The sequence below is a fragment of the Amphiprion ocellaris genome, chromosome 11 (genome assembly GCF_022539595.1).
Source record: "Amphiprion ocellaris isolate individual 3 ecotype Okinawa chromosome 11, ASM2253959v1, whole genome shotgun sequence".
Lineage (NCBI taxonomy): Eukaryota > Metazoa > Chordata > Actinopteri > Pomacentridae > Amphiprion > Amphiprion ocellaris.
Window position 1 is genome coordinate 13,354,517 of NC_072776.1, and position 21,121 is coordinate 13,375,637.

The 21,121-nt window shown below is 40.1% G+C and overlaps 1 protein-coding gene across 5 annotated transcripts; it reads right to left on the reverse strand.

Moving 5' to 3' along the window:
* Nucleotides 1–148: 148 nt before the first annotated feature.
* On the reverse strand, nt 149–19,202 carry kansl1l (KAT8 regulatory NSL complex subunit 1-like). 5 transcript variants are annotated; one of them, XM_055015581.1, is made up of 16 exons: nt 18,987–19,202; nt 17,228–18,353; nt 13,803–13,938; nt 13,081–13,233; nt 11,663–11,757; nt 10,810–10,984; nt 9,590–9,764; nt 8,932–9,063; nt 5,132–5,278; nt 4,681–4,799; nt 4,251–4,363; nt 3,869–3,944; nt 3,676–3,788; nt 2,862–2,982; nt 1,094–1,334; nt 149–635 (listed from the first exon to the last, which is right to left on the reverse strand). In XM_055015581.1, the coding sequence occupies exons 2-15, from the start codon at nt 18,295–18,297 to the stop codon at nt 1,119–1,121; spliced, it is 2,841 nt and encodes a 946-aa protein (XP_054871556.1). In that variant the 5' UTR covers nt 18,298–18,353; nt 18,987–19,202; the 3' UTR covers nt 149–635; nt 1,094–1,118. The 5 variants fall into 5 exon arrangements, with proteins under 5 accessions (XP_054871556.1, XP_023125928.2, XP_023125926.2 ...); XM_023270160.3 differs by having other exon boundaries at nt 4,699–4,799; nt 13,803–13,944; XM_023270158.3 differs by having other exon boundaries at nt 13,803–13,944.
* Between the last annotated feature and the right edge of the window lie 1,919 nt (nt 19,203–21,121).

Sequence of the window (21,121 nt, forward strand, 5' to 3'; positions counted from 1 at the left end):
CCACCAGTAGGAGTTGCTCGTGCAGCACTAACAATGTGATCCCTGAACAGCGTCCCCGTATGAAAAAATAACAATCCTCCGTGGGACTCGCACACAAAACCGGCCTTTCAGAAAGCTGCACAAAAAAATCATGTGCCAGATGACAAAGCATGACATCCACTATGTTTACTAATGTTTATGTTTACTAACAACTTTTCCATTTTCATAAAAAAAATACAAACCAAAATGACAGCCACAAAAAGCAAAAAGAACATATGAAATCAACAAGTAAAATCAAGTGCAGATTACATAAATAAGAATATGTTCTAAGGTCTCTTTACATAGACATTTTAAGACAACTGTGAAAATAAATAGCATGTGACAACTACAAACAGTACACAAACCTGACACTACAGTGAAGTTGCTGGTATATATTACTTTATATACAGTACCTCTTTTACATGAAAACCTGAAATTGTTGCAGGAGCTACAGAAGTCTGTTAAAACTAGTGTGACGTGTGTCACAATACCCATAAAATAATCACTTTTACTAAAAAGTATTCAAATCACTCTACTCTACTCATGGAATGTATGAAGTATCACAATTAAGGGTCCCAGGGTCCATTTTCTGTTCATGCTCTCTGACATGAGGAAATCTGGAAAAGAAAGCATACAAGTATTAATTTAATAGCATATATAAAAGTCTTAAGTAGTCAGAAATAACCCTATATGCTGACTTTCACTTTCTAACTTGCATTATTCATTAAAAGCCTACATTACTCTTCATGAAAGAGTGAATCGTGTTTTTGTTGATTCAAATTCACAAATAATCTTATGCAATAAAGGACTTACTGAATAGAATAATTAATATTTAGACAATTTAATGAATGAGTGAATTAATCAGTGAATGAGCACTTAAAATAATTACCTTGGCTTGAAAATTAAAGGGACACTTGAATTTAGAGCAAGTTATTAACTTAATATCTACTTTAAAACTGTGCAAAATTAATGAATAAATTAGGAGTTTGTTCAGAACAAAACAAATATAGTATTAAATAAAACTACAAATGAATCCATTGCTTACCAGTAAGCAATGGATTCATTTACAACTTACATGCAAAAATGAAGGCACTGCTGCCTCAGCTGCCATTGGATGTAATTCCCCCGCTTTGTCCTTGAGAGGGCAGTGTAGCACAAGATGACTGAGCTGGGGAGAGATGGGAGTTGGGGTTCTCTGATGTTGAGGAGGCTGAGAAAGGCTCTGTCCACCTCGATGCCACTTTTTCCAGTTTATCAGAGAGCATTTCCTCTTTCTCATCTAAAGGAAACACTCGGGGCTCCCAGGGTGTCTGAGGCTGCAGACAGGGACAAAGAAGGCATATAATGTAATTCAGCAAACATAAAAATTCTTTGTTATCCACAACACACAACGCCAAATGGCAAAATCCTTATTGACTGTGAAATAAAGCTAATTTGCTCTTTCTACATCACTCCTTTCACTGAATTTCAACATTGATGGCTGTATGATATTGTGGCTTAGATGCCTGTTGAAAATATCAAAGGCTGTGTGTTAAACATGGTTTGTATGGGTACTGGAGTACATAAGAAGTCCAAAGCAGTGAAGTAGGGGATATTTGTGGTGTTGAAATGGTTGATTAGGAAAGTCTGGTTTAGTAGCGACTCACTCCTTCTCCAATCAAAGCAAAGTGGTAGTGAGCACTGCAATCAGAGCATCAGATGAAACAAGAGTGTGGACAAGTGCCTGTGTAGGCTCTCAAGAAGCCATCTAGAATTCATAGCTCACACAAAGCGAATAGGAAAGACTATTGGTCCTCAACTCAGATTTGCTGCTTTATATTCCTCCTCTGCTGAAGGACAAGTGATACTGTTTCATCTTTGACAGGAATGTCAAAGAAAATACAGAAAATAGCCTTCAAGCAATGTTGGGGGTTGAAGTGAAAAATGATGATCTATGAGCAGTATATTTCTCAAATGACTCTTTAAGGTGACTCAGGCAGCTTATTTTCTTTTTTATCACTTTCATATCACAAGAATAAATTGCCTCTTCTGACCCTTGACCCAGTATCATTTGATTTTTATGGAGGCCATCCATAAGGAGAAATGCATTCTACAGTTGCATAAGGCTTGTATTTAATAATCTCACAATTTACACAAGAACCTTTTTCAGTGAGGCGGAGGTTTTACTGCCGTATGATGTGCCATGTTTAAGGAACAAAAGAAAACGGGAAAAAATGTATTGATGCAAGACAGTTATTCCACCAAAATGACCTAACAGTCAAGCGTAGAATAGTCTAATAGTCGATGGTAAGCGACATATGGCTTACAGAAAGAAAAGGAAAGCAGCCTTATAATGGCCTAAAAATGTCACAGTGAACAGACAATAGGGGTGGGAATCACAGAGTAACTCTATGATAATACCACAATTCACTGCCTACCATAATGATGGCATCACAATAGAGCTATTCTGCAATACAATGCAAGATAATCATCTGAAATACTTCATATCGGTGCAACTGAAGAACAATACCCCTAAAAAGGGAAAAAAAAACAGGAATTATTTATTCACTGCATTATGCTGTCAGTGTGTGTGTGTGTGTGTGTGCGTGCGTGTGTGTGTGTGTGTGTGTGTGTGTGTGTGTGTGTGTGTGTGTATTGTCACTATGATTCAGAACCTCATTCATTTGATAAGCACTACCACAAGTGGTCATGAGGTAGTGACTGTGCTAAGTCAAAGTGTCATTTTGATATTTTGTCCCAACCCCTAACAGATTGGTGTGTAGGACCACCTGGATCAGCATACTGTCAAATTCTGAGTTTGTCTTTGGGATTTGAAGTTTCATCTGTGGTGCTTTTGATCTTACCAGCCACTCCTCTGACCTCGACTGTTCATCAGCATCCAGCTGAGCACAACTCCACTCCACAGAGCTCTCCTCTCCTGATGTGGATATCCCGCCCCCACTGCCTAACAGCCTGCTGCCAGATCTGGAGCGAAAAAACAAGCATGCCCCCATGAAACTCCATGAGAAAATTTCTCAGAATTCCACTCTGACACAGGCTACATTTACATGCAGACAAACAAGCGTGCAACAGCTGCACTGCACATTCAGCACAGTCTGTACGTTTAAGATTTAATTCATTTGCCAAATGCATCTCTTTGTTATCATCAGAGTCGATCAACTTGGGGGAAATATGTAACTGCAATTTTTCTGACAGGCATTGTGATTGTGATATTATTTGAACTGATCTTTTAAAGTCAAGATTCAGTTAAATATTCAATGTGTACATTTTTAAAAATATGATGGAGCATTACCACATCTGACACCATCAAAAGCATGACTGGTACACAAGGAGGACATTATGAATTTATAAAACCACATCATGATTTAAACCCTGGTCAGATGGGCTGCATAATGTATGTAGTAGAAGGCACCCTTTATGATTTCCAAATTACAATTTTGAAAATAAATGAATTCATTTTTCAGCTCTAGTTGTCATATTGTGATAAAAGACTGAAATAGGAAATATTGCCCGACATTTATAACATTCCAGAAAACCTATTTATTCTCCCCAACCCTCCTGATTCATGCAGTCCACCTTGCATTTCTGTGCCACCTGATGTGACAGCTTTCAAAAGAAACTGTTTTCAATGCTATATTTGTGAGTCTGTGTGTCCACCTAGTAGAACGCCTGCAGCATTTTCTCTTTTCCCAGGATGACCAACGCAATTTCTCTCTCTGCTCCAAAGCCAGGTGCCTCTGAGCAAAGACTTCATCACTGAGATCCTCAATCTGCACACACAGAAGGACAGATGATAGTTTATTCATGACCGACAAAAAATTGCTTATGTCCAAAGGAATAAGACATTTACCTGCTGATCCTCCTCACAGCACTCTTCTTTCTCTGCCTCCATCTCCATTAGAGACTGGGTGTCAACTACCCGCCAACTGCAAGGATAGATTTTGTCCATTATTAGTATGAATGCAACAATGTGTGCCACTTTCTGTGTCTTCTATAAAAGAGTAAAATTATATTATTACATTACTTCAGTAACAATCACCTATAATAAACCTATACTTGCACTGAATGTTTATATCCGTATTAAATAAGTACATATGATTGTAAAATGCATTTATAGAAATTGATGAAGTACTGTCAAATCGACCGCAAACTTCATGTGCTCTATGTCTGGCCTTTAGTTCCCCCTAAGGAGATTTATATTACGGTTCATTGTAATAAAGCATAGTCCATACCTGGGTGTTAGGATGTCCTTATACTGCAGCTTTTCCACTTTAGTCAGTGACATGGGAATGACAATGTTGTTGATGTTGTACACACTCTCTCCCTGGCGTTTGCGAACAAAGCCCTAGAAGGTAACATAGCAAAGTTGCAGTTACGAGCAATGTACCAGTTCACCAAGGATGCGGAAGTGCTCACGTATCCTGTCATTCCAGATGGTCAGGCTGCTATTACAGAGGTTTTCTGGAGCCTCATCATCTTTTTCACATTTAATATGCACATCTAGTGATGCAGTATTTATGTTATGGGTATTATGAAGTTAGAAAGCCTCTGTTTAAGACTGGAATTTGAAACAAATCATTTGTGTAACACATACAAAATCAATGGTGATGTGTAATGCAAAAATCTGATGTTAAGCATTTGAAGAATAGAAGAAAAACATACATTTTGAGTGTGTTTCACCTCAGAGGCCTGTTTGCATGAAGCGTGTGTGTAGCTCTCTTCAAGCACATCATCTGAACTTTCTTCTCGGTGACAGAACTGGTACAGAACATCCTCCTCATCTGAGTTCACACACACACACGCACACATAAAGTACATTAGACTAGCTTTAACAGAAACTATACCATTAACAAGACCTTCATTAGCACACATGGTATTAAATTTAAACTGGTGAGTGCAATATACTAATCTAAAAATAGGATGATAAAACAAAATTGATGCTAAACAAGGTGCAATGATAAACACAATCTAATGTCATGATGATGGGTGAACTGTTTTTTTCGTCTTACTGCTTTAAATTCAGAGCCTTGCTGATTTCACTACTGCCATTTGATCACAGCATGATTAACTGTACACCTGCAATGCAGTGTGAGTCTGCACTGTATATACGCACCGTCTTTCAGTCTGCAGATGTGTTTTCTCCTCTTTTTCCTCTGATTGGCCCTGCTGTGTTGACTCTGACCAGAGCCTGACAACCTGATTGGTGACAGGCCCATGACTCTGGTTCTGTGATGCCTCGCATGATGCTGGTATTTGTTACCTATAATGACACACACAGCCACACATTGAGTTAACACACCACAGGAATTTCTTTTCATTCCACTCGATCCTTCCATTCCTCTGGGATTTAACACTTTTTTCACAATTCCTGTATCATCACTGTTTTGGCAGTTAACTGCTTCTCATGTTTCTGATCAGAAAACCAGATTGATTTACAAGAAGCATATTGTAAAAAATCTGCCAGACAAATGTAACAAAATTTCTGAATTGAGCAACTAGGTAAAAAAAAAACAAACTGCTGAAATCAGCTGTGCTGGGGCTGAGTTTTGGGACTTACTCACCAAAATTCAGCCTCAGATTTCATTGGGAGAAAAGAAAGTGACAGACAAAGGTAATGAAGGAATAACACAGAGGAATTACACTGGTCTACAAAATTTTGGGAAGTCTCTGCTTCAGAGATAAAACTTGCTAAATCTTATGTAATTTGATACAATTAAGTGAAAAACAAACATTAAAAGTCTTAGTTGGCTACTCTTTTCAAGATACTTAATGTTAAAGTTTTATTGCACAAATGCTGGGGATCAACAAGGGGTGAGTGTTGGACATTTTTCTTTCCTGGCTCCAAGGACTGTCGTAGCGGCCAGTCTTTCCTAACATAGTGAGATTCCCTGGCTCGGCTGTCACGTTCACATAGAAAACAGCAGTACTTTGTATATCCACCCTGTAGCCCAAGTACGAGTGCAACCACTTTCAAATCACCGCAAATCTGCCACTGATGTTGCTCATACTTTATACACCTTAAGAGCTGTTTCATATTTTCATATGTTTCCTTCATATGAACGGCATGACCAACTGGAATGGATGGCAAAACATTTCCATTGTGGAGTAAAACTGCTTTAAGCCTTGTTTTGGATGAATCGATAAACAGTCTCCATCCATCTGGATCATGAGTGATGCTAAGCGCTGTCATCAAGCCATTGATATCGCTGCAGTAAACCAGATCACCTTCCATCAGAAAAAACTCAACCAGACCTTTTTGGCGATCACGAAAGCTAGAGATCCTGACATCACTCTCCAGGAGATTCCATTGTTGCAGCCTGGAGCCCAAGAGCTCTGCTTCACTCTTAGGCAGTTCCAAATCCCTGACTAGGTCATTCAGTTCACTCTGAGATATAAGGTGTGGTTCAGGAGAGGAATGTGACAGCCTGAAGTCTGGATCAGCTGATGTTGATGGCTCAGGACTAGCTGCATCCTGATCATCATCTTGGTCATCATCAGAGTCCAAGGAGTAAGATTCTGGTGCATCAGGAACTGGTAGGTCTTCTCCATGAGGCACAGGGCGAAGAGCTGATGGAATATTTGGATACTGCACTGTCCACTTTTTCTTTCTGGAAATACCGCTTGCAACTGGGGGTACCATACAAAAATAACAATCAGTAGTGTGATCTGTTGGTTCACGTCAAATCATTGGAACTGCAAAAGGCATAGATTTTCTTTTCTTGTTGAGCCACTGGCGTAGATTTGATGCACATGTGTTACAGCAATAATGTGGGGCTCAGCTTTTGTCCTGGTCACCTATTTTGCATCCAAAATAAAGATGGTATGCTTTTCTCACCATTGCTGTTAGAGTCCGCTTTTGTGATGCAAAGGTTACCTCACCACAAATATAACAGAAATTATCTGCATTGTTTACACAGTTTCGAGGCATATCTGCTTCCAGAGTTAAAAAAACACAAGAGTTCCGTAGAAATATCAGGTCCTGGCAACTTTTCAGTTATGAAAACGGCTGCATGGGAATTATAATCCACAGGTCAACTCATGCTACTGATCCAAGAAATATCTCTACATTAATACATTACCTTAACTTTCAAGACACAGGTTTTCTGCAAGTAATGTGTCAAATACATGATGCTCAATCAAATTTCTATTCAACATGATAGTATTCTTGTTTGGAATCACTGTTTTAAATCGATTATGTCTCAGACAAATATATTCCCATTTGAAATGGGACTCGATTTCTCATTAATTTTCAAGAAATTTCACAATTTGACCTAATACTGTATCTTGAAAACTATAGCTAATTGGCACTTCTGACTTATTTTTTCTTTAAAAGTGACCAAAAGTTAGTAAAATTTCACTACTCTTATCCAGGAAGCATTTTGCTTGTAGACCAGTGTTAATGGACTGGTACCTGGGATCTACCTTTTATGTCAATAATACAGTACACCCATTTTGTTGTAGTATATGTGTTCTATATTCTTACGCTGTGCAGCAGCTAATTGACGATTATATAAATTACATCATTTGTCATTAACCCAGGAGTCAGTTGCCCATATTTTCCTTTCCTGCTTGCTATGACAGTTTGTATAATCCTTTTCCATTTTAGCTACTATCAACTATAATAAGAATTTTCCATGTGTCAGGCTGTTATTTTAGGCGACGTTTACTTGACAGACTGTCTTCTTCTGCTACTGACCGAGAAGAATAAGATCATTCAAGCTGACAGGAAATCAACAGAGTGCTGGGTGAGTGACATCTTCATCCACTTTCAGTCTGCCTCCTTTGTGGCTCTTTCTTTACGTGCTCCCTCTTTTGTCTACACCACTTCTTGTCAGTTTTCATCTTACCGTTTTATTTAATATAAAAAGAAAAAAAAGCAAAATTTATAACATCTTTTTTGGTCCACCTTTAATCAATAAACAGGAGACATTCTTGGATCAGTTAATCACTGGTGGATTTGCATCATCCCTCTTCACAGTGGACAACCCTACGAGCCAGGGCCACTCAAAGGCCTGACACCAGAGCTGCCACAGGTATGTAAATGCAGCGCTGATGATTCATTAGCCGCAGACGAACATACTGTACAAAGACACTACTGACATGCAGACAAGTCAAATGATTTCATTCCCATCTACTACTCAGCTGGATGCCTCATACAGACCCAGTGGGATATCTGACATGCTAGGAACCAATCATGACAGTCGACTGGAAGAAAACATCCAGACGCAGCGGTCGGCTATGAAGCAGCCATTTTAATGGCAGTTATTGTTTCCTTTCACTGAATGCAAGCAAATGGGAGAATTGTCTGATAGAGACAAGTGTATTTATCATAATTAGGTATAAATCATTATTTAGAAACAAATAAAAAAGTCAAAATGTTATATTGATCCAACTGATTTGTGTACAAACTTATAATATTTTGTGTTTTGCCATAAGAAAATGGGACACAAGTATAATTAGTACAGCAGCTACAATTATAACAAAAGTGGTAAGCTGCTTCAAGTAGTGTTTGCTTCACATTAAGATCACGTTACATTGAAATAGAGCTAGGCTAGGGTTCTATCTGACCAATAAAAATGAGAACGCAGATGCAGCCTATGAAACTGCATATCTGTCTTCCTGTCCTCTTACTCATTGATCGACCATTACATCAATACAGCAGCATACTTGAGCCCTGACCACAAGCAGCACCTAAATGTATTGGCTCTGTCACTGCTACACGGCACAGCAAATTTGTTATGCTGTAGAAGCAGAAAAACAGAAATGTCATGCACTGTCATGAGTTCTGTGAAGTAAAATAAGATGAACGTAATGCAGACCCATAGAGAGCAGACTAAGCAGAATGTAGGAAAAGAGAGCACCGAAGAACAAGATAGAATATGTAATCAGCAGCAATCAATGGAAGGATCTTACTGTTATGCAGTGGAGTGGAGGTGCGTCTCTGGTAGTTTTCTGGACTGCACAGTTCGGTGTTGATAACTAAAGGTCTTTGGCACCATTCTTCTCTGGCTGGGGCCCTCTGTAAGTTGTGGCACGTGGGAGTGTCTGGAAGGAAATAAAAATTTAAATATGTGGTAAAAATAATACAACAACTTCAGCACTCCTTTGAGATCAATTACTCAGCACATGTCTCGATGGAAACGGTTCTACAGTTCTATTTAGCAGAATATATGTGTATTAAAACTACAGAAAAGCAGCAAATATATCATATTTGCTCTCTAGTTTGGCACATCTCAACAAACTTCTGCTTGACATGTCTAATGTGCAACAGCGAAATGACAAATACGACATCGTCAGTGTGTGTTCACTTCAGAAAGTCTATCATGTCAAACAGGAAGCCAACAAATTAAACTCGTGACCTGTATCTTTAACAACTTCAGACAAATGAATATTAAAGTAAATTTTACAAAAAAAATTTGCTTTGCTGCAAGCCTGCAAATTGAAAAAGTTTAACCCTCTGAATCCCAAAACCCGCCAATGTTGTCTTAAAAAAAACATACACACACATTGGGGGTTTAAAGTGTGAAACTTGAGGCCTTTTCACTGTCTTATACAGCTATGTTCCTCTTACCAAAGGAAAGTGACGACACAGTGTGAGGTCTGGAGCTGAGGCTACTGGAGGGGGTGGCCCTACTACAGCTGCAGTCAGGATCAGAACACAAGACTACTGGGTCACAAGAAGAGCAACTCGAACAAGAAGATGATGAGAGAGAAGAGGATAAGGTAGATGAGGGCTTTCCCGAGTCCTGGAGCACAAGAATGAGAGAACACAAGAGAAAAAAGTAATTTACCACATAATACTAAATGGTCAACAGAGCACAGTCAGGACACAGAGCTTCTCTATACAGTAATAACTTTCTTCTTGTGCTTTGCTGGGGTATGAGTCATACAGGTTTAAAAAAGCAGATTCCCACTGGAGCTCAGCGATTAAAGTAATTAAGCTGTTAAAGGCTTTCTTTTTTATCTGGCAATATGACAATGGTAGCTGCTCTGGTCTGCTTATTATAGTAGCAACAACTGCTCTAGGTGCTGTGCCATCCAGATTAGCAGTGCTCAGGAAGATGTTACAACCCTATAAATATTCTGGCATTGGGCTTTCAAATGCATATTTTAAAATGCTGAACATGTACCTGGGAAACTAAAAGTTTTATCTGGTTTGTAGATTTGCATAGCTCATTGCTACAAGGGTGTGAAGCTAAGACGGGTTTTTCCAACCACTGACTTGACACATCACCATTACCACCCCCTGATTTTATTTGCAATAAGAGCACAGCATTATATGTTGGCCCATGTTCCACATTCAAGCTAGAGCTTTAAAATACCATGCATTTGAATATTTGAAGTAAGGCCAAGAGACATTATTGTTTAATTAAAAGCAGGTGTCCGGCTTTAAACATTAATTCCTATTTAATTTGGGGAACTATTTTAGCGATGTGGCATTCCACTGCTGAAGCCTCACTAAGAGGACCTGCTTTGAAGCTACATTTCAAATTAATCTGCATGTAATTCAATTTAATTAAAAAGGGAACATGTTTATCAACTTCTGCATACTGTCACACTTTTATCCCCTTTTTAACCTTTTTTTTCCTAGTCAAAATTGGTCCAAACTATATATAAGTGATGCAGTGCAAATAAGTAAGTCAAGCATCTTGGTGAAGATGATATGTACATGCTATCTAGCTTATTTTTATCATGTGTCTATGTGAAATGTGTCTAAAGTGTGTTTTGACGTATATATATTGCGTGTAGGTGGTTGGGCAAACAGACTGGAGGAGCCTACACATGACCTACCAGTGGACTGCTGGGGTTGTAGGAGTTGAAAGTGAACAGTTTGCGCTTGTGGTAGGTGACCAGGGGTCGGGTGCGGGCGCACACGCATGATACATCAGCTTTGAAGAGCCTCCTGGTCCCCAGCTTCCTCTTCTTAGAGCTCCCAGGCACAAAGTGATTGTCTACCCCCTGACCGCTGCAGGAATCAGATCAGATGAGGTCATGCAAATGTCAGGGTTAGGATTCACACTAACATCACTAAAACTAAAAGCACTTTTTCAAGGTGTCGGTCTCTTAGATCTTGTTCATCAATGACAGCTACAAACAAATGATACCTACATAAACCCTCATGTTACTGTACATGAATGAACAAACAGAATGTCTTTCATTTATTATGTGTCTTTTATCTTCACAGTCAGACAGAGAGAGTTAAAAAGACAGCAGGAATGGAAACATGAAGGGATTATTTAAGTCTGGCAAGATGAAGAGAACAAGGCTGTTTTACTGGGTTATCTTACAAAAGGAGCATGGTTTCAGCCTCATCAATTTCACCTATAGCCTAAGATTAAAAGAGACAATAGACCAGATAACAAGAGTACAAGTTTTGGATTTTTTATGTATTTTACATTAGACATATTTTTGTATTTTGCAGCAACAATTGTTACAGTTTTGTTCGAATATACATTTCTATTTTGTATCTACTCTCAGATGTAAGTCACTTTGGATAAAAGCATCTGTTAAATAAAATTGTAGAATTCTCCCACTACAGATTAGGAGACTGTAATCTTGTTTAGTATACTTTAACTGCAACTCATGAAAAGAACCAGTTGCTGCAATGTAGATGTTACACACTCTCGCTGTGTGTGTGCTTTACCTTCTCTTGCCTTTCCAGGCCTGTGGTTCTTTTGAGAGCGGTGAAAAGCTGAGAGGAGGCATCAGACTGTTAACCATCTGACTAAGCTGGGCACTCTGTAATGAAGATATCACCCAAACAATAACAATGCATTTTACAAACTGAATAATTAAGTGTGAAATGCAAAAACAGTAGCGACTATGCAAACATTCCTTCCAGTGAAAGTAGGATGCATAAAGATAGCGTGTTTAGATCCTCTTGGCTCTCACATTGTTAGTGATGATGGACTGAATGGAGTGATAAACATGAGCATGCTATGTGATCACCACAGAAGTCTATTCAGCCTCCATTTATAGTCATTCAAGCTAGCAAAGTGCAAAATTGTCTACTGTAGCACTTTTTTTTTTTTTTTTAGCTGTTACAGTGTGTAAATGCTAAATACGATAATTGATGATTTCAAATTCAGTCATTGGCTTTACTGCAGAGTTTGATGTGGCCTAAATGTGCTCACTGATTTTATCTCTTACCTATCTGTAGCTCACATCTAATTTTATATCAGCACAGAGAGTGTGGAAACCCAAATGGTAAATATGCTCAGGGAGCACACAAATATGCACACCTTACAGTGCACAAAACAAAGCACCATAAGACAAAGACGGAGACTGACTGAGACTGAGGTAAAACAAGAGTGAACCTTGGATGGGTATTCACTTGATGGAGAGCACTCAGGAACTTCAAAGGAGTTCAAAACCAACATTCAGTTGGCCTCATTTCTACTACTTCAGTAGGTAACACAATCTGCCCAATTACTACCACAACCAAGCTCTCTACTCTGCCTTTATCACTGTACTGGGATCAGAGTCTCTTTCAAATTGGGGTGCGTATGGTTGTTTCTTGTTATAAATGGCAGCCAGGCTGTTAACAGTAGCCATGCTGCAACACTAATGTTGCTATTGTGACTTGAGAAGTTGTCTGTTGCCACTTTGAAGGAGAACAGTTTCAGTTGTGAATCTTACGAATCTTAGTACAACTTTTATTACCATTAAAAAAGTCAGGCTTGTGTAAGATTAATAGGTGATTCACCGTTAATACCTCATCCTCGACAGCTGGAACAATGAATAAAGCTCTTTCCCTCTGAGTTGATTACATACCAGTAGACTTCATAAAGCAGCAGGAATCATTCATTCCAGCTGAAGCCTCTAATTTAGCATAATAACGCACAGGTCAGACAGTAAGCATACTGTAATTGATTAGTCTAATCCTCTCAGCCTGACACTGGGATAAAACATTACAGACAAGCAGCCACTGTGCTTCTTCACACGTCAGACTGGAAAAGTATTAACTCCTGACATAGAGTCTACAATTATAGGTCACTAATCCACTTGATTTCAAAGTCATACCTAGCATTAGAGGTGCGTGTACTAAACCCCCCCTCCTACCTGTCTTTCTATGTTGTGCAGAAGGCGTGTGGGGCTGCAGGGTTCAGTGTCTGCATCTGAGGCTGTGCAGGATAACCCAGCCATTTCCCTCAGCAGGGTCTGCTGAATCTGCCTGTCAGTGAGTGGCTGGGAGTCTGCAAGCACCACACCACCCTTAGACAGACACAAAGAGACACAGAGGTAAGACAGGTTATCCCTTCTTCTGTTATATATTTGTCAGGTCCTATTCACATTCATACTTTAACTTTTCACAACACTAGTAGTCCACTAAAGTTACAGTAAGTTTGCTTTGTATCTTTCTGCCCAGTGGTGGGAAAAAAAAAATGCTAGTGCAACTGGAATGTGTAATAGTACAATTTGTTGAAATTCCTTGTTCATTCATGTTTCACACGTATCTAATGAAGAGAGAACTCCTCAGCCTTTACTGGTCAGTGTTGATAGGCTGTTACTCATGATGTGTGACCAATCAGATAGTTTTGTGGGTGGGGCATTGCGCCAAACCACAGAGTTATGACCACTGATAGAGAGATATGGTTGCATTGGAGCCGCAGTACAACATTTTTAGATGGATTTATTTTAATTGTAGCTTAAAAAACAAACCAAAAAAAAGATAATTGGAAATAAGTTGAACATCGTCTCTCATATCAGCTGGGCCATTAATTGGTCAATATCTAATCTCAACAATCCTCTGTTGAGTTGGTTATAGAAGACTTTTGTCATACCTTAGTGGAGCGTATGTGCTTGTGGCATTCTACCAGTTGTTGTATCCTCCCTTCTAGTTCAGTCAGACGCAGCTGCAACCAGCTCCATCTGCTGCTCAGCTCCGCTCTCTCTTCCAGCCACTGCCTCTCACAGCTGCTGCTGCTGCTGACAGGAGGGCCAGGGTGATGGATGGTAGAGGAGGACAGTTATACCCATGTAATAGTACTATAATATTGCATTCATCTTCGTCAAAGGCTTTACATCCTGATCCTTCGTCACAAAAAAGGATTTTAAATCCATAAATGCCTTGAAATGTAATCATAATTTGGGCAATATTTCAAGAGGCAATCATAAAACCCAGCATGGTCATTAAAATTGACCAGTGGAAGCGAATGAAAAGGTTAACATGAGGATCACCACCAGCAGGAATATGTGAGTTACCAGATTGAAAAGACACACAAAAAAAGGGAAGACGAAAGAGAATGAGATAGCACAAAAACAGGAGATGCACTGAGCAATTAATCGGTTTGCAAATTTGTACTGAAGCTCTGTCAATGTATGACCTATTTTACACAGCCTTGTTGCCATGTAGCATGTAAATTGTTTAGCATCCCAACAGCATGGGGGTGAATTTTGTTAAAGCATAAAAGCCTATTTAGGCCACAGTAACACACAGTTGATTTGTGTGGAGTGTGTCTATAGTATGTTTCCATGGCACTAGCCCGTTCAGCTAGCATTTATCTTCTTTGTGTGTGTGGTAAGCTGACTTCAGCAGGGCAGTAGTTGCTATGGCAGTGCTCTTGGACCTTGGCTAGGACAGAGTGGGACTCCCCCACTTCAAACACTCTGATGCAGGGGAGGGAAAGGTTAGGCTAGTCAGCATGCAACTACACAAAATGTACTTTGCAATACCCTTTGATATTATCAGATAGTTATGTCACTGTAAGCCTTAACCAAATACCTTAAATCTTGTTTGTCTACCTAAACATAATTACACTGAGTTGATGGTCAATATGTAAAAAACAACAACCAAAAGCAAAGCCAATAATTAGTTAATGGCTACCTCTCAACTGAGTTCCACTCAACCCTAAGTCAATATGTGTTTGTTAGGCAGTACATACTCTTTTTCCTCAGACAATGAGCAGACCTGGCTGCCCTGCAGCTCTTTCCAAGTGTATAATGAGAAAATTCCAGGAATATTTGCCAGGCATTAGCCGAGACGGGAGAAGAGGAAAGAAGAGGGATTGGCTGCTGTATACCTGTTAGTCTGCATGTTCACAAACTAGGTACAGGCATATATATTTTCATGATGATATTGGCTTTGCTTTATAAAATATGGGATCCAAAAAAATAGTGGCTATCCTCCATATTGAAATAATTATAGTGTTTTAACAGAAAAATCATGGCTGGGGAAAAGGCCAGCTCAAGCAAGTAGTTCTGGGTTTCAAAATTTCCCTTTTTGGCTCTTGCAGAGGCATTAGGGGTTTTGGGTGTGTCCTACATTTGAACTTGGGATACTCCCATACAGTACATTTAAACAAACTGAACACAGCAAATGAGCAGCAGCTGCAGGTGTGCAGGATTGCTGTCAGTGCAGAAAATGAGCAATATGGATCTGTTGTTCCAAAGGCAAGCCATGGCACTGCTTTATAAGTTCATTCTTCGAATGGTAAAGGCCAACTATTTCCACCATTTCTAAAGGAGAGCAATGACCCCTTACATGCCCAGCAAGGAGGTATCCTCTTCGAGGAGGAACCTGCCATAAAAACTCCCCAGGGGAGGTTTACTGACGAAGCACTGAGCATTGTTCCGTACAGGAGGAGAACAGACTCGGACAAAGGGCAAGCTGACACTTCCAAGATAACTGAAGCTTACCAAATAAAAAGACACACACAAAACACCACACAAACATAATACAATCTTTTCTCATTCCTGTTCTTAGACCTAATAAACATTTTTGGTTAGTTTACTGCACTGCACTGGTTCAGGGCACAGAAACAAACAGAAGGGTCAAAGAGCTTTAGTTTACTGAGGAAATAAATGGCAGCGCACTTATACTAGACCTATCCTAAGTAATAAAAGAATGCCCAGATTGGATTGAAGACCACTGTTCTCTTTGTTATGCAGTACTCAGTGACACATCAAGCCCAGATGCTCTTCTTCCCTGTATTTAATACAGCAATGTTTCCTATTACCTTGGTTATTTTGCACACTGGCAACAACATTAACCAGACCACTTCAGATATTACCTCAAAAGCAAAATACATGTCAAATTCTGATCAAAGGCATCCTGTGGCTTGTTAGCACGACAAAAAAAAAGTTACACAATGTCACATCACACAGCCATTTAAGATGTATGTCTTTTTTTCTTCATCTGGGGCACATACAACTCTCTTTTACCAAGTATAGCAGCACCACAGGCATCCAAACCTCCCATACAGACATACACTTTTAAAGTGTTTTTGACGAGAAAGAGGAGGAGCTGAGGCGTGATGGCACAGAATGCCTGGCAAGACCTTCTCTTGCTGGAAAGCCTGTGTTTATTTCCTACCCTGTGGGTAAAGGGAGCTGGCTAGGCAGTTGAATCTGTTATGACTGCAGCATGGAAAGAGAAAAGCCTCTGTGTATGCATGGTTAAAAAACTGTCATAACATTCTCCACAGCTGGGAGGACAAAACTTGTACTTACGACAGCCACACTGTAAGCTTCACTGAGAGCCAAGGAAAACATGTAACTAATACTGGAGAGGAGCTGTGGACGTCATACACTGAGACAGCTGACTTTCCAAAACTGTGATCCTAAAATATGCGCCGGATTTTTTGTGTCACTCTTGACATTTGCAAATGTGCATGATATAATCCCTCCCTTGTTATAATGTCAAACAAACTTAAGGAAATATGCTCATTCTCTCCAATTTACACCATCAGTATCTATTTAAATCTAGCTCTCTCTAGCTGTGCTGTGTTTGCAATGTAATGGACTGACTAGTTGGAGAGTCCAACTCTGTGTACTCTTCACTTGTCCAAATTAAAACAATGCCAGTGACTTCAGAGTAAATCATGTCGGCATTCTGGCAACTGAATCCCAGAAAAGCTCAACAAATAGTTTAGCAATGAGAGTACAGTTAAGTTTGTGAAACAGTTTTCTTCACCAATAGCAGGTAACTTTGTATTTGATGTTGAAATGATATGTTTTAGCTCAGCCTGAAGAGTGAAATATGTGATACAGTTGATTTCTCAAGCTGTTTTCATTAGCTGTAATAACCAGCGGTACCAGCCTCATACAGTACTTACTGTCTGAGGTAAGAACCACAATTTTCTTGTAAAAACAAGCCTAGCCTTTCAACTTCTATGTGTTTCTGAGCAGCAGCACAACCCACTTGGCCAGCTGGTGCACAGAACATATGCAACTATATATAGACTACTTCCATTTGCTGGTTACTCACAGAGGTGAAATCTTTCTATGGATCGTTTCCTCCTTTGGCTCCTCATCTGAGCTGCTGTCGGCTGTAGCCTCAGAGTCTAAGGCCTCCTGCAGGCCTCTCAACACCACCTGACTGGAGTGGCTGAACTCTCTGACCTCTGTGAAGGCAGACGGTGCTGTGGACTGCTGCAGCCAAGAAAACTGGGGTTTGCTGCCTGCTTGTGGATGTAGTACACCAGGATGTATAGAGTCCAGGCTGCCAAGTGACACACCTCCAAGTTGACAGTGTTTTTTCAGCCCCTCTAACTGCTGGTTGCAGTGTCGCAAAGCGTGCTCACCCAGCAGGACTTGCAGTTTCCTTTGCAGCCTCCAAGCTCGGCTGTGTAGTCCTGCCTGCCTGGTGAGCTGTTCCTTCACAGCCTCCTCGAGCACAGCTTTGGTTGCCAGCTGAGCAAGATTCCCCCTGCTAATGCAAGGTTGCACTGAAGCTGGAGGAAGAAAGCCCATCTTAGCTGCTTTCTCCTGTGTTATTGTAGGTGAGGTTGCAATCAGTGGGGCGCACCCCTGGGACTGGGAATATGCAGAACAAACACTGGGAAAGGTGAGAGAGGAGTGATACACATCACGACCATCTGGCCCACATTCAGGAGCAGCACTCGGTCCATGCAACAGACAAGCCTCTTGGCTATTGTGCTCAGGGACACGGACTAAAAACATGTCTGGTACACCTGGGAAGACAGAGGCCACCTGATGAGAATCCCTCTGGCCTTTATCAAAGGACAGGAGGCTGACAAACGAGCCTGGATTGGGCAAGGACATCGTCTCACACTGGCTGGCGGATGTTTGCAGGCATGGTGAAAGCACAGGGTTTGCAGGGGCATCCAGGAGGCTCGAGGAGGAGCAGGAGTCCGGCAAGCGAAATGAGGAAAGGTTCAGCCACATCTTCTGAAGTCCACCATCGTCTGTTGATCTCATGTGAGGCTCCAGCTCAGTGCTGGCTCTCCTATCTGAGTCCATTCTGACAGAGGCAGGAGGTGAAGACAAGTGGATCCCGTGGCCATTTTTTAGGATTTTGGTCAGGGCTGGGGCCATAGAGCCTTCAGAACCACTGATGCTCAGCAGACTTCACAGGTTGAGTCTTAAGTCATCTGCCAGTAAGAAAGACACATTTGTAACTTCCAATACTGATGACAACTTAGTATGAAAAAACAAAGTTGAATTTAAGCACAATTCTTCAAGGAAAAATAGTGTTAGTTGGGTAATACGACACTACAAAGTGGCAGAATATGATTGATAAAGTCACTGAGAGGCAGTGGACACAGTCTGTCTCCAAATAAACAGCACTTCGACGTCCACTATTTAACGATTTTTTACGGTTAACGGGTCAATTTGGAAGCTTCACGAGAACTAGAGTTTATTACTAATTTTCTCTGCTCTTCATATTTTCCTGATTATGATTTGGGTCGATAAGTTCCTCATTTTATCCCTGCTGCCCGCTTAATTGGGGCTTTCCGGCTGTAACGACCAAACTAACGGGTTAACTAGAACGGTAACCGTAACGGAGAGCAGCTACAGTGAAGATACACTGATACCAAGTGATGGGGGAAAAGACACTGAAAGAATAAGTAATTAACCAGGTAAAAGCAGGTGTTTACACTTGTTGTCCACCAAAGGTTGAACGTAAAAAGACGTTTAAGTGTAACTGCTACAGCTAGCTTAAACCGCTAAAACAACGTTCGGTCTCCGTAAAGTCCGGCTGTAGGGTATCCGTGTGGACTCACCTGAGCAGCGGGTAAACCGTTGACCTGACATCGCTCATTCCTGCAAGATTTACGGCTGAATGTGATGGTAATTCTCTCCGAGTTCTAACAAAGCTCGTTTAGAAAAGTCCAATGTGACGGGTCTGTGTATCTTTCCCACTGTAACACTTGTTTTTCATATAAGCAGCTCCCCTCTCGGGTAAACTGCTCTCTCTCCTTCGAGCACCAACTGCCGAGAGGACGGAGGAGGCTGGACCCGCTGCTGCTGCTGCGTTCACGGACTCCTCAGAAGCTCAGACTTGTCAGCACACAGGGTGACAAATTCCAAAACCAATTTTTTTTCACCCTAAACTAAATATTATTCGTTACAGTAAATGAATAAAATTGAGTTTTCATCACACCTAAAAGAGATACTTATGGGACTGGATTTTTGTAGTTTCCTTACAATTGGACATGTAGTTGAGAAGTTCCATGCAATCATCAAAGAATATAAATCTTAAGCTGGATTTCATTTCTAAATTAAGGCAAAAATATCTCATTAAAGCATTAAATATTCCAAATAAGATCCCTACATCCAAGGTCCCTGTCTCAACAGTTCTCATAATCATCAGATAATAAGATCAGCACAGAAAATAATCGGCTGACCCCTGCCCCCCGGAAGACATTGCAAACTCTCCTGGTTTCAGCAAGGCAAAAAAAGATCCTGTCTGACTTCTTACACCCTGGCCAGAGTCTCTTCAACTTTCTGCATTCTGGTAGGAGGTACAGAAACATTGCATGCTGGACAAACCGGCTGAGAAACAGTTTTTATCTGTGGGCAAGTAAGCTTTTTAAACTCAAAGGAGGAACCCCCACGGATACTTCTGGACAATTTTTCTCTTGGTCAAATATGGGACAGTGCAACATGAGTTTGTGTACATGAACACTACTATTGTTCTTTCTGTTTATCACTTTCATTATGTCATGCATATTGCATATTTGTATTTTTTAAGCGCAGTATGGGGAGATGCTCCCACAAATTACATTGTACATTTTTTTTGTGTACAATGTCAATACAGTCCAGTAAGTCTGACGGCAAAAGTACTAAAGTAAGCAGAATAACAAACAACAACATAAAACAACTAAATATTTAGTATTACAGTGTTTTTGTGATTTGCTGCTCACATAGTTCAACAATTTTTATTACATGGAGCTGTTCATATACATGAATGTGTGTTTAACCTGAACTACAACATTTCTGACAGAGCTTGAAGGTATCATCTTGAATCGTCTAACCTCTTCTGGAAACAAAGAGCAAAATCATTGACAGTGAAATATCATCCTCACCCACTTAGAGAGAATATGGTGAAGAGTCATATCATCTGGTCATATAATTATTTTCCACATCTCTGTAGACCAGTGCCTGTTTGTTTTTTTTTTGTGTGTGTGTGTGTGTGTGTGTGTGTGTGTGTGTGTGTGTGTGTGTGTGTGTGTGTGTGTGTGTGTGTGTGTGTGTTGTTTTGCATACAAATGTGTTTTTATCTGCACAGTTAGGACTTTATACACCGTAACCCTACCATGGTATTCCTCTCTAACTGTTGACGGCCTGTTTGCATCCTGCACCTGAGAAAAAGTTCTCGCCTTTTTGTCACAATAATTCAGTCAAATGTGACAATTTCCAACCCTGATCACTGATTATCATGATCATAGATCTAAATGCAGTGTCATTTTATTCACTGTTCCTTGTAAAACATTGCTTAGTTGAGTCGTCTTTCTGACTGAAGCTCCTGCCAGCTGTACCTCAACAATAAACCCTCTTCCAAAGTAACTTAATTCTTTGCCTCTTGTACTTTGGATACAAATTCAGACATCATTGGGCCTGCTCAGTGATTGTATGCATGTGCTGAATGTGTGATCAGATGTGCACTTGTGTGTAATCATTGGCATTTGTTATGTTTCTTTTTTTCATTTATTCAACTTTTTCCTTTAATTTGTCTTCTGCCTGTATTTTATAATATTACAAGTGAGGAAAAGTTTTAGTTTTTGATGCATATATTGATGACAACAATATATATTTGTGTATAGCTACATTATGATGTCTTACAAACAATTTCTTATGTGTTAACAATACATACAGTTAATAAATTATAGATAGAGAGAAATTTAAGGGTAATGTC

What these genes read in the sequence shown, in the direction of transcription:
- kansl1l (XM_023270157.3), bottom strand. Translation starts at nt 18,297, where the DNA reads ATGGCCCCAGCCCTGACCAAAATCCTAAAAAATGGCCACGGGATCCAC. An exon ending in CATCTGCAGACTGAAAGACG is followed by an intron (nt 4,800 to 5,131) that starts GTGCGTATATAC and finishes GTGTGAACTCAG; the next exon opens with ATGAGGAGGATGTTCTGTAC. An exon ending in CGAGGTCAGAGGAGTGGCTG is followed by an intron (nt 1,335 to 2,861) that starts GTAAGATCAAAA and finishes CCCTGTCTGCAG; the next exon opens with CCTCAGACACCCTGGGAGCC.